Genomic DNA, 13,044 nt, shown 5'->3' on the forward strand with positions numbered 1-13,044 from the left:
TTAAAAGCATATTATTTTTCCTTATCCCTCTACAGTTCTGTAGGCAGAGTACTGAAAGATCTTCAAAAATAAAGTGAACTACTTGAGGGGGTAAAACTGCAAACAACAAAACACATTCCTTAATCACTAGTTGTTCTATTCCATTTAAACTGCCCTTGGCCTGATTGGCCCTTAGGACAAAGTTTGTGAACAGTGATACCTATTATGGGACTCTTTCTCCTTCAGCAGTCAAATGAGTCTCCAGAGCATAAGGGCTCCAAGAACTTACTCTGGTCCTCTTAGCTTTAGTTATGTGACATCTCCGACCAACTTCAAGTTACTTTATAAAATACCTCCTTTGCCTGCCTTACAGGATTGCTGTGATGATATCATTTAATATATATAAAACATTAGATGTTTACAAACATACACATACCTGTAAATACCTTTAAAAGATAAGGAACTGGGCTTCCCTGGTGGCGCAGTGGTTTGAGAGTCACCTGCCGATGCAGGGGACACGGATTCGTGCCCTGGTCCGGGAAGATCCCACATGCCGCGGAGAGGCTGGGCCTGTGAGCCATGGCCGCTGAGCCTGTGCGTCCGGAGCCTGTGCTCCACAACGGGAGAGGTCACAACAGTGAGAGGCCCGCGTACTGCAAAGAAAAAAAAAAAAAAGATGAGGAACTTCAGTTTTTATGGTATGAAGTTAGTTTGGAGGCACTCTGGCCCAAATAACCTTCAAATTGAATTAGGTAAACTATAAAAAATAGAAATAACAAAAAGACCACCTAGAATAAAAAAATTCTCAAGTGATGAGAAACCAAAATTGTCTGTGAATTAGACAGTAAAAGGAAAGAAAATGAATAGTTTGTCACTTACTAAAGCACTTCTTCAAGTTGATGTGCAGAATGAAGTGAGGATAATTACCCAAATCTTCAGGGAGCTTGTAATTAATTTGGTGATAATGTGAGACATTCAGAGCCAGCATTTACTATTTGTTCATCAGAACATGAAAAGTTTAAAGAAAAAAAATTTTTTTTCAACATCAGGATTTCTTTAATTCCTTATTTGTGTATACTGCAGAATTACACGATTTTAAAGATGACAATTTAAAATATTTTGTTGCAGTAAAAAATTGTCTTTTTTTTTTTTTTCTTTTGTGGTACGAGAGCCTCTCACTGTTGTGGCCTCTCCCGCTGCGGAGCACAGGCTCCGGACGTGCAGGCTCAGCGGCCACGGCTCACGGGCCCAGCCGTTCTGCGGCATGTGCGATCTTCCCAGACCGGGGCACGAACCCGTGTCCCTTGCATCAGCAGGCGGACTCTCAACCATTGTGCCACCAGGGAAGCCCTGTTTGTCTTTTTATGAAAGAATATTTTGAAAATTCATTAGTCTACAGTTTTATTTATAATTTAACATAAAGCTAGAGATTTTCTCCTCTGTTGTAAGTTTAAATGGATTTTCTTCTGTTTTGTTAAAAAAGCAAATCAATGATATGACATTTATAAAATAAGGGTTAGCCATTAATATGATGCCATAGAGGCCATAAAGAAGGAAAAGCAAGTTAAACAGGTAGTCTCAAGGAGAAAATCTTCCTCTGTTTCCTGGAATTAGAATATTTAGCCTTGTGTTCTGTGAATGTTTTTTTTTTTTTTTTTTTTTTTTTTTTTTTACTGAGACTCACAAGTGCAAAGTAGGTACATTCACTGTTTATTTATACATATCAGTAGCCTTTTATAATTCCATCTTTGCGCTGAAGTTTAAAACAATGTGCTTTTGTAAAATATCTAATTAAATATTAACTTTTAAAACAAACTTTTCAAAGAAATGATGTTCAGATTTTAGAAAACCATATTAAATCTTCTTCCTATTGTACTTTGAAGTATTCGTTGAAAGAAAATTTATCAAAGCCCATTGTCTGAATCCTATGCTAAATAAAGATATAATTAAGTTAAGGAGAAAAGCAGTGTAGTCTCACAATTGCGTTACCAGAGCTGCATAATCTCCTAGATAGGAAACATCTGCCAGGTTGCTGGTTAGAAGCTCACATCGTCCAAAAAATATTCCATCATAGATCACAGTCCAAGCCACTGGGGTGTGGAAGTAGCAATAAAGTGCATTCTTTATTTAGATGTAAACTGCCACGACCTATATTATATCATTTCTATCACTTGGCTAGAGTAGAAAAAAGATAATTTAGTATAGTCTAATGCCTGACAAATAATACACTTGAGATTTTCTCACCTAGAAAACTTATAACCATATTTTAGTAACACCAAAACTTACTTAACATTCCTTCTAAGGAAAGTGACTCAGTTTCTGCCTGTCACAGTTGCAAATGAATCTGCTCTCTGCCTCTGGGAATACTGATGATGAGAGGGGAAATGTAATGAATCAGAACCATAAAAGCAACCAGAATTCTACCTCGACAGCATTAGTGTACAAAACTCTTATGGAGACCCAAATACTGCATCAGACTGTCTCAGAAAGCATCAAAATCCAGTTTCCAACTGTGATTGAATTTGCCAATTTCTTCTAAGGTCTATTCACAGTCAGTATTCATTGGAATATCTTGAAATTTTCATAGAATAATCCAGTTTCACCCTGATAAGCAGATATGTATATTAGATGAGGGAAGGCTTACTACTACCCCTGGTCCCAACAAGATTTAGTATCAAATTCTTTTATTGCCTATTTCCTGTTATAGTTGTGATGACTAATTAATAAAATTTGGTGCAATGCCTTTCGCTTGAGAAATCATCCTGTCTTGAGTAATAAAAATCTATATAAATTCACGTGCATATACTCTACTTTTGTAATTTATAATAATAGAGCTTATCATTTCCAGGCACAAGACTTAGCATTTCCACGGCATAAGCATGGATAGTCTGTAGGAATAGTGAATCGTGAGGGAAGTTAAATGGAATTTGGAAATTGGAGAGATTTCCAGGGCATTATTACTCAGAAAAGATACATTAAATAAAGAAAACGGAATTCAGTATATTCATCAGTAGTTCACATCTTGAGTTTATATCTCTCTGCATTATTTTTATGTGAAAGCTTTGTGATCTATTGTCTATTTTAGCTTCTGACATGAAGATAAATTTCCAAAACTGTTCTCCTTTTACTTTGAAATATCTGTATCCAGCAGAGCCACACAAATGAGAACTGGGAGATATAGCAGTTATTAAACCAACAACAGTCTAGAGCCAACTGAGATTGAAGCAATACCAGGACTGAGGTTCCATGTAGGTCATCTGTTGTTATTGTTGTTGCTGTTGTTTAAAGGCATAGGTGAGGGAGAGTGAAAATCAAGGGATTTTAGTCTGAAAGATGAAAATTTTCCAGTTTTAGAAGAGTGGTTGGAGATCATAGATTATATTCACATATTTTAAGATTATTATTTGGATTAGGGAACAGGGTAATTCCTGTTTAGATAATGGAGAGAAGTTCCAGAGAGTCAGCTGTGATGTGGAATGCCTTTCTAAGTGGTTTCAGCAGTGAAAAGGATTGCCCAGTGAGTAAGCTTCCCTCATTGGAAAAAATTTCTTAATTATATATATAAATACAAGATACAATATAATATTATGTAAATATAAAAAAATGAGCTTTCCCTATATATATTTAATTCCAATATATAATTTATATATGCATATATGTATATAATTTATATATGTATATATTTATACACATACTTATATATGTATATGAATATAATTTATATATGTATATACATATATAATACATAACTAACATTTATTGAGAACTTACTATGTACCAGGCAATGTGGAAGGCTCTTTACCAGGCCTAATCCTTTTACATCTTAAAAAAATTTTACATGATAAATACTGTCTATCATCCACATTTTAGAGGATGAAAAGAAAGATGGAGTAACTTGGCCAAGGTTATACAATTAGAAAGCAATGGAGTTGGTTCTGTAGCAGAAAAAAATGAGTTTCTGGACTTCCCTGGTGGCGCAGTAGTTGAGAGTCCACCTGCCGATGCAGGGGACCCGGGTTCGTGCCCCTGTCCAGGAAAATCCCACATGCCGCAGAGCGGCTGGGACCGTGAGCCATGGCCACTGAGCCTGCATGTCCGGAGCCTGTGCTCCGCAACGGGAGAGGCCACAACAGTGAGAAGCCCTCGTACCTCAAAAAAAAAAAAAAAAAAAGAGTTTCTGCCAGAGATAAAATAGAAGAGATTTTTTTTGCATTAAATAAAAAATAGAAATAGAAGTTTTCTAACTAGCAGATAGGTTTGTGGCAGAAATAGCCTTTTCCAAATGTTTGAATGGATGCAGGCAAGAGAAAACTTGCTTACTGAGTGTAGAGCTGTATAGTTTTTACCTATCTCTCCCACAATAGCTATAAAAAATAGATACATGGTAAATAACAACTTAGACTGGCCATTTTGGTCAGTATGATAAGAATATTTGCAATTCAAAAGCAAATACCATTTCAGAGATTTTTTTCCCCCTTTAATCAAGTTACTCACAATACCAACCTCCTGTGAAACAGATATTATCTGGAATTACAAATGCATTAATAATAAAGGGATGCACAACTGTTTGCTCTATCTTTCCCTGATATTTTTGCATGTCACTTGCTTTCCTAAAATGGAAGCAAAACTAATTTGCTTCTCTGGGTATGCTATCACTTTCAAAGCTGTAACCATTTCTTTGCAGTGATCACTCTGTTTAGATGTTAATTCAAACTTTGGAAACTTTGAGTTTAACCTGACTGAGATTTTCACACTGGAAAGAATCTTATGAGGAATTCTGTAAGGTTACTGCCAAATTACAAGATGTAATTTGAAGAGTAACTGGAGCAAAATTATAGTGTGCTGCTGCTATCCTAATGCCTTTCCCTATTTGTTCCCCGTCAACTTCCCTTATTCTTCTAGGTTATTTTCCCCCATAAGAATGACCTATGTTTCTTTCTGAGTTTTAATAGGAACACGTGAGTAACCGAGTATAGTTAAAGAGAGATTTCACTTTCTTGCTTCCCCATTTTGCCCCTCCCTGAGTATCCTCTGCCCTAGCTCCCTGGTTTTAAGTTCTGGATCATAACTGGCAATAGCAGAGAGACCACTGTAATTGCACCTTGAATTCCAGGTTTCTTTTGATTCACAGTCTCAGAAGAAGTGTCACCTCGTTAAGTCATATTGTTCATTTCATGTCAAACCACCTTGTTTTGAAAGCCAGCATTTCTTACCATTATAAAGCAACCGCGCTTATGAGGATAAGACAAGGCTTCCAGTTTAGAAGCATGCTCCTTTGATGGGAGTCAATGAAAGTGAACCAGCATATTCCAAACACTCATTCTTGGACTGGCATTTCACTTCTGGAAATTTATTCATATTTATAAATAAGAGTGAGTGTGTTTTATAAAAGAAACCCTTTCTTCTGAGGCTGCTGGCAGCTCAGCTTTTCTTGTTTTTTCTCCAAGTATAGTATACAAAAGAATGAAAGAAAAGCCAATTTGCATGTTTCCCATATTAACACAATCTAAAATAATTTACAATACAAATCAGTAGGATTCTAGCAGATGAATGCAAATGAGACCTTTTAAATCAGAAACTAAATTAATCATTGAATTATAATTGCAAAATAATATTATCATACATTAGGTGGTATTGAGTGGCATTGTTAGTTCAGTTACATAGCAGAAAGGGTCCTGACATTCTTGTGTTCTTCCCATCCACTGTTTTAAAGCACTGTAAGACTGGCCTCTTCTCCCGTCAGCAAAAGGTCAGAGTGTTGCTCCATGGCATGGGTAGGCAAGTATTTTCGTTTATTTGCTGTTCTATTCCTGTCTTCTTGTTTATCTTCATTTCATTTTTGTTTTCAGTTGACATGTGGTCAGTAGGGTGCATCATGGGAGAAATGATAAAAGGTGCAGTGCTGTTTCCTGGCACTGATCGTATCCTTCTTAGCAGCCAGTGGTCTCTATGGGTATCATTCTCAATCAATTCATTTTGGTGTCCAATACAATACGATGATGGTATATTCTCACTGCCCTTAGAGGGGTTCTGGAGACTCCAACGTCAAATGTTTACCAGCTGGCATTATGGTAGGATAACCTTGTCTCCTAGCAAGATCTTATGTGGATAATACAGTATCAAATATGGAACATTCAACATGCTATCAAAAGTTCTGCCTTAATTCAGTCCTATGAAATTAATGACAGTGATATACTCTTTACTTTTTATTGTAGATTTTTAAAAATTAAGTTATATTCATAGCTAGATAATAAATGACAAAATCTTTTAGTTTAAGACTAAATATTTATGCTTTTATATCATAAGAATATTCACTTGGCATGGAAATCTTTTATCAGTTAGAGTTATGTGTACTCACAAATGTAATAGGTTTATTATTAACACATAATCAGAGAGCATTCATATGAATTTCATTTTTAAATTGATCTTCTAAAATTATTTTTCTCATTTACTTAATTTCTAGGAATCATAGCTCCATTCCTGCTCTTATTTTCTCCACATTATTAACAAGTACAATAATTAAAACCTCAATAATAATGATTATATGAAATATCTGAAGAGACCAAATTTACATCACTTGAATAAGTAAAAGTGATCCTCTCTTAAGCAGCTAATAATTAGCAATTAAAGATTCTAGAGGTTCTGCAGTATTAAAAAGATATGGATAATGTGATTTAGTATACGGGTTTATAATAACTTATTTTCTTTAGTTAGTTAAATATCCTCCTACATGTAGTCATTTATGAAAATATTATATCCTCACCATACTAAAGATAAAATGATCATTACTTAAATGAAAATTCAAAAACAAAATCAAGCATATAGTAATGGTGTTTTAAAGTATAATTAAAGTAAATCTAATTACTAATATTATAGCCTAATCATATTATAATTAGCCATTTGCTCTGAGGATTAATATATCACATATATATAGTTGCATACATATATTCTCTGTATGTATTAAAGGACCAGTTTACAAAATGACCAAGTTAGGCACTCAGTTTTTGTAGAATAAAAAACTTAACCTGAAATGTTTTGTTTAGTTAAAAATAAAGCTACACTACTTTTAATTCTATTCTTACTAAAAACTTTTGTCTAGTTTTATATATGACACACATTTATTTCTAAAAAAATTATGTCTATATTGCAGTATTGTCTCCTACATATGCATTTTACTAAGTAGCATCTATAAATTTGCCACATTCATGTTTATGTTAATGCTCTTTAAAAGTATGTTGGTGTGAAAAAAACTAAATTCCTTCAGATTTTAAACAAACAGGATTTCTTTGATTCCCAACGAATTATAAACTTGAGTTTGGCCTTTGAACATGAACATGAAACAGTTCTTAAGTTTTGGCTAATTTTAGACATTTGATAAAAATAGACTCAATCTGTTAACTCTGTACTCTTTGATTTTTCAGAAGTTCATTGTGCTTGAATAATTGATGAATGAAATGAATTATTTGCCACTTGTAAATTAAAATGATTGATTTTCATTACTTTTCCTACATTTTCTATTAAAGAAAATCAAATCAGATTTCCACAACTGAGTTACTAAGTATGGATTAACATTTCTTAGAATCCATTTTTTGGAAGCAGTTGCTTGGTTATCATTTCTTAACTTGGGTGTCAAAATCCCTTATAAGTAAGGCTTTGGGTTGCTGCTAACGTTAAAAAGTCTCATATTAGATGTCTTTTCAATACTTGAGCTTGATATTTTTATATTGGGTCATTTCTGGAGCATTTGTGTAAGGATACATCTGTAAATTTTTTGAAGGGCAAATGGGAATTATTTTCGAAAGCATCTTCTCTCATTGTAAGATGTGGTCTTTTCACGATTTCAAACATGTAGGTAAGTTTAAATCAGTACTTTTCAAGCAAACAAATTATGAACACTGAGTATCATAACATTAAGCTTTTAAAATGAATGACATTACTTATTTTTTTAAAATTCCTTATTATTAAATATGACTTTCCTGGAAGTGGCAATAAAATCATATCTATATCTATTAGATATATAATATGTATAGTATACATCTATACAATACATCATAGGGAGTCATATTATTTTTAATCAACATATCCTTATTTATATGAAGACATTCCCAAAGTAAATGATTGATAAAAGTCCTTGCAATATGAGCTATGCATATATTCTTAATATATAAAATAACTCAACAGCAAAACTTAAAATATTAATAAGGTCTTATGCCCTTTATCTTTTATGCCTAAACAAAGTCAACACAGTATTTTTAGCATTGAGAAATTGATACCCCAAAACATTTCATTTATATACTACTTTATTAATAGATGTATTTTAAGATACATACTAATTGAATTTTATTCAAATTAAATGTGCTTAACTTTCTGCAGAAGAGTCAGAATTCAACTATTGAGATACTTTTCTATTGGGGTATCTCCTAATGAATTTCACCCTGGCAGACAATTTTACTTTAAAAATTACAAAATATTTTATATTACACAAGTGAATTAATGTTAAATTCACAGCTTTTGAAGAAGATCAATAAAATGAACGAATATATACTACCACTCAGGTTAAAAAGGAGAACATTACCAATACCTTTGAATTTTTTTGTGTGCTCCTCCTCAATTATATCCTTTCTCTTCCTCAGAGGACACCACAGTCCTAAAGACATGTTTTTACAATCTCCTTGACTTTCCTTACATTTTTACCACATTCATACTTAACCCTAAGCAACATATTATTTAGTTTTATCTGTTTTACATATTGTACTATCATTATTTTGTGACTTGCTTTTTTTGTTAATATTATATTTTTAAGATTTATCCATGTTGATGAATCAGAAATAGTTCATTCATTTTCATTACTGTATACTATTCCAGTCTATGAGTATTCTACAATAAATCCATTCTCCTATAAATAGACTTTGGAATAGATTGAGTTTTTGTTTTTGCTTTCATAAACAATGAATATATGTCTCCTGGAGCACATGGACAATGTTCTTTATGATAAATGCATGGCCTCATAAGTGTGCACATATTAAACTTGACTATGTAACATCAGATTGATTTCTAGAGTAAAAGTATATAAATGTAAGTGTCTACTCAACATCCTCACCAACTCTTGATATTGTCAGATTTGTTTTTAAATTTGTTAGCAATCTCTTGGATATAAAATCCTATTTCATTGGATCTTTTATTTACATTCACTTTACAAGCATCTTTTCCTGTTTATTGGCCATTAATATTTCCCCCTTGGTAATATGTTTAAAAGTTTTTTTTAAACAATTTTTTTCTATTGTATTTTAAAAAACAGATTAGTAGGAGTTCTTTATTTATTCCAGTACCTAATCTTTGTCCCTTTTATGTGTTGCAAATATCTTCTCCTTATATTTAGATTATTTTCCCATTTTATTGTATAGTGATTTTAGAATTTGGCAAACTGTTTTTATTTTATTTTTTATATTTCATGTATTTTTATGTCTTGTTTAAGAATTCTTTGATGCCTTTATATTCTCTTGTAATTTTGCTGTGAATGTTTTAAAGTTTAATCTCTTATATTTAAGCCTTTAGTTCACTTGGAAATGATTTTTGTGTATGATGTGAAAGAGGGATGTCAGTTCCATTTACTGACTAACTTATTATTTCTTCATTGACCTATAAGTTTTCACATTTAGCGGGAAAGAGTATTAGATTCTGGGCTCTATATTCTGTTCCACTGGCTTGTATGTCTATCTCTATACCACTACCACCCTTTCTTTTATTTTTTTAACGTCTTTATTGGAGTCTAATTGCTTTACAGTAGTGTGAGAGTTTCTGCTTTATAACAAAGTGAATCAGTTATACATATACATATGTCCCCATATCTTTTCCCTCTTGCATCTCCCTCTCTCCCACCCTCCCTATCCTACCCCTCTAGGTAATCACAAAGCACCGAGCTGATCTCCCTGTGCTATGCAGCTGCTTCCCACTAGCTATCTATTTTACATTTGGTAGTGTATATATGTCCATGCTGCTCTCTCACTTTGTCCCAGCTTAACCTTCCTCCTCCCCATATCCTCAAGTCCATTCTCAAGTAGGTCTGTGTCTTTATTCCAGTCTTGCCCCTAGGTTCTTCATGACCATTTTTTTTAGATTCCATATATGTGTGTTAGCATACAGTATTTATTTTTCTCTATCTGACTTACTTCACTCTGTATGACAGTCTATAGGTCCATCCACCTCACTACAAATAACTCAAATTTCATTTCCTTTTATGGCTGAGTAATATTCAATTGTATATATGGGCCACATCTTCTTTATCCATTCATCTGTTGATGGACACTTAGGTTGCTTCCATATCCTGGCTACTGCAAATAGAGCTGCAAAGAACATTGTGATACATGACTCTTTTTGAATTATGGTTTTCTCAGGGTATATGTCCAGTAGTGGGATTGCTGGGTCGTATGGTAGTTCTATTTTTAGTTTTTTAAGGAACCTCCATACTGTTCTCCATAGCGGCTGTATCAATTTACATTTCCACCAACAGTGCAAAAGGGTTCCCTTTTCTCCACACCCTCTCCATCATTTATTGTTTGTGGATTTTTTGATGATGGCCATTCTGACTGGTGTGAGATGGTATCTCATTGTAGTTTTGATTTGCAGTTCTCTAATGATTAATGATGTTAGGCATCCTTTCATGTGTTTGTTGGCAATATGTATATCTTTGGAGAAATGTCTATTTAGGTCCTCTGCATATTTTTGGATTGGGTTTTTGTTTTTTTTGACAGTGAGCTGCATGAGCTGCTTGTAAATTTTGGAGATTAATCCTTTGTCAGTTGCTTCATTTGCAAATATTTTCTCCCACTCTGAGGGTTGTCTTTTCATCTTGTTTATGGTTTCCTTGGCTGTGCAAAAGCTTTTAAGTTTTATTAGGTCCCATTTGTTTATTTTTGTTTTTATTTCCATTTCTCTAGGAGGTGGGTCCAAAAGGATCTTGCTGTGATTTATGTCATAGAGTGTTCTGCCTATGTTTTCCCCCAGGAGTTTGATAGTTTCTGGTCTTACATTTAGGTCTTTAATCCATATTGAGTTTATTTTTTTCTATGGAGTTAGGTAATGTTGTAGTTTCATTCTTTTACATGTAGCTGTACAGTTTTCCCAGCACCACTTATTGAAAAGGCTGTCCTTTCTCCACTGCATATTCTTGCCTCCTTTATCAAACATAAGGTGACCATATGTGCATGGGTTTCTCTCCAGGTTTTCTACCCTATTCCATTGATCTATATTTCTGTTTTTGTGCCAGTACCAGGCTGTCTTGATAACTGTAGCTTTGTAGTATAGTCTGAAGTAAGGGAGCCTGATTCCTCCCACTCTGTTTTTCTTTCTCAAGATTGCATTCTCTATTTGGAGTCTTTTGTGTTTCCATTCAAATTGTGAAATCTTTTGTTCTAGTTCTGTGAAAACTGCCAGTGGTAGTTTGACAGGGATTGCATTGAACCTATAGATTGCTTTGGGTAGTATAGTCATTTTCACAATGTTGATTCTTCCAATCCAAAAACATGGTATATCTCTCCATATATTTGTAGTATCTTTAATTTCTTTCATCAGTGTCTTATAATTTCTGCATACAGTTCTTTTGTCTCCTTAGGTAAGTTTATTCCTAGATATTTTAATCTTTTTGTTGCAGTGGTAAATGGGAGTGTTTTCTTAAATCTCACTCTCAGATTTTCCATTGTTAGTGTATAGGAATGCAAGAGATTCCTGTGCATTAATTTTGTATCCTGCTACTTTATCAAATTCATTGATTAGCTCTCTTAGTTTTCTGGTAGCATCTTTAGAATTCTCTATGTATATTACCATGTCATCTGCAAAGAGTGACAGCTTTACTTCTTCTTTTCCGATCTGGATTCCTTTTATTTCTTTTTCTTCTCTGATTGCCTTGGCTAAAACTTCCAAATCCATGTTGAATAATAGTGGTGAGAGTGGGCCACCTTGTTTTGTTCCTGATCTTAGTGGAAATGGTTTCAGTTTTTTGCCATTGAGGATGATGTTGGCTGTGAGTTTGTAATATGTGGCCTTTATTGTGTTGAGGAAAGTTCCCTCTGTGCCTACTTTCTGTGGCTACTTAAATGGGTGTTGAATTTTGTCAAAAGCTTTCTCTGCATCTATTGAGATGATCATGAGGTTTTTCTCCTTCGATTTGTTAATATGGTGTATCACATTGATTGATTTGCGTATATTGAAGAATCCTTGCATTCCCAGGATAAACCCCACCTGATCATGGTGTATGATCCTTTTAATGTGCTGTTGGATTCTGTTTGCTAGTATTTTGTTGAGGATTTTTGCATCTATGTTCATCACTGATATTGGCCTGTAGTTTTCTTTTTTTGTGGCATCTTTGTCTGGTTTTGGTATCAGGGTGATGGTGGCCTCATAGAATGTGTTTGGGAGTGTTCCTCCCTCTTCTATATTTTGTAAGAGTTTGAGAAGGATAGGTGTTAGCTCTTCTCTAAATGTTTGATAGAATTCTCCTTTGAAGCCATCTGGTCCTGAGCTTTTGTTTGTTGGATGATTTTTAATCACAGTTTCAATTTCAGTGCTTGTGATTGGTCTGTTCAGATTTTCTATTCCTTCCTGGTTCAGTCTCAGAAGTTTGTGCTTTTCTAAGAATTTGTCCATTTCTTCCAAGTTGTCCATTTTATTGGCCTAGGGTTGCTTGTAGGAATCTCTCATGATCTTTTGTATTTCTGCAGTGTCAGTTGTTACTTCTCCTTTTTCATTTCTAATTCTATTGATTTGAGTCTTCTCCCTTTTCTTCTTGATGAGTCTGACTAACGGTTTATCAATTTTGTTTATTTTCTCAAAGGACCAGCTTTTAATATTATTGATCTTTGCTATCATTTCCTCCATTTCCTTTTCATTTACTTCTGATCTTATCTTTATTATTTCTTTCCTTCTGCTAACTTTGGGGTTTTTTGGTTCTTCTTTCTCTAATTGCTTTAGGTATAAGATTATGTCGTTTATTTGAGATGTTTTTTCCTAAGGTAGGATTGTATTGCTATAAACTTCCCTCTCAAAACTGCTTTTGCTGCATCCCACAGG

At 33.9% G+C, this 13,044-nt stretch overlaps 1 protein-coding gene across 4 annotated transcripts in view; it reads left to right on the plus strand.

The window, feature by feature from the left end:
- MAPK10 (mitogen-activated protein kinase 10) overlaps positions 1–13,044 on the plus strand; it is a gene marked incomplete at both ends in the record, with an annotated part of 162,255 nt that overhangs the window by 89,134 nt on the left and 60,077 nt on the right. The window contains one exon of one of the 4 annotated variants that reach the window (XM_082607773.1): positions 5,829–5,900. The exons of the other annotated variants lie outside the window; for them this stretch is intronic. Coding sequence (XP_082463899.1) covers positions 5,829–5,900 — 72 coding nt within the window. The remainder of the gene's footprint in view (positions 1–5,828; positions 5,901–13,044) is intronic. 4 annotated transcript variants of the gene reach the window in all.

The sequence above is a fragment of the Mesoplodon mirus genome (genome assembly GCF_964341445.2).
Source record: "Mesoplodon mirus genome assembly, chromosome: 2".
Lineage (NCBI taxonomy): Eukaryota > Metazoa > Chordata > Mammalia > Artiodactyla > Ziphiidae > Mesoplodon > Mesoplodon mirus.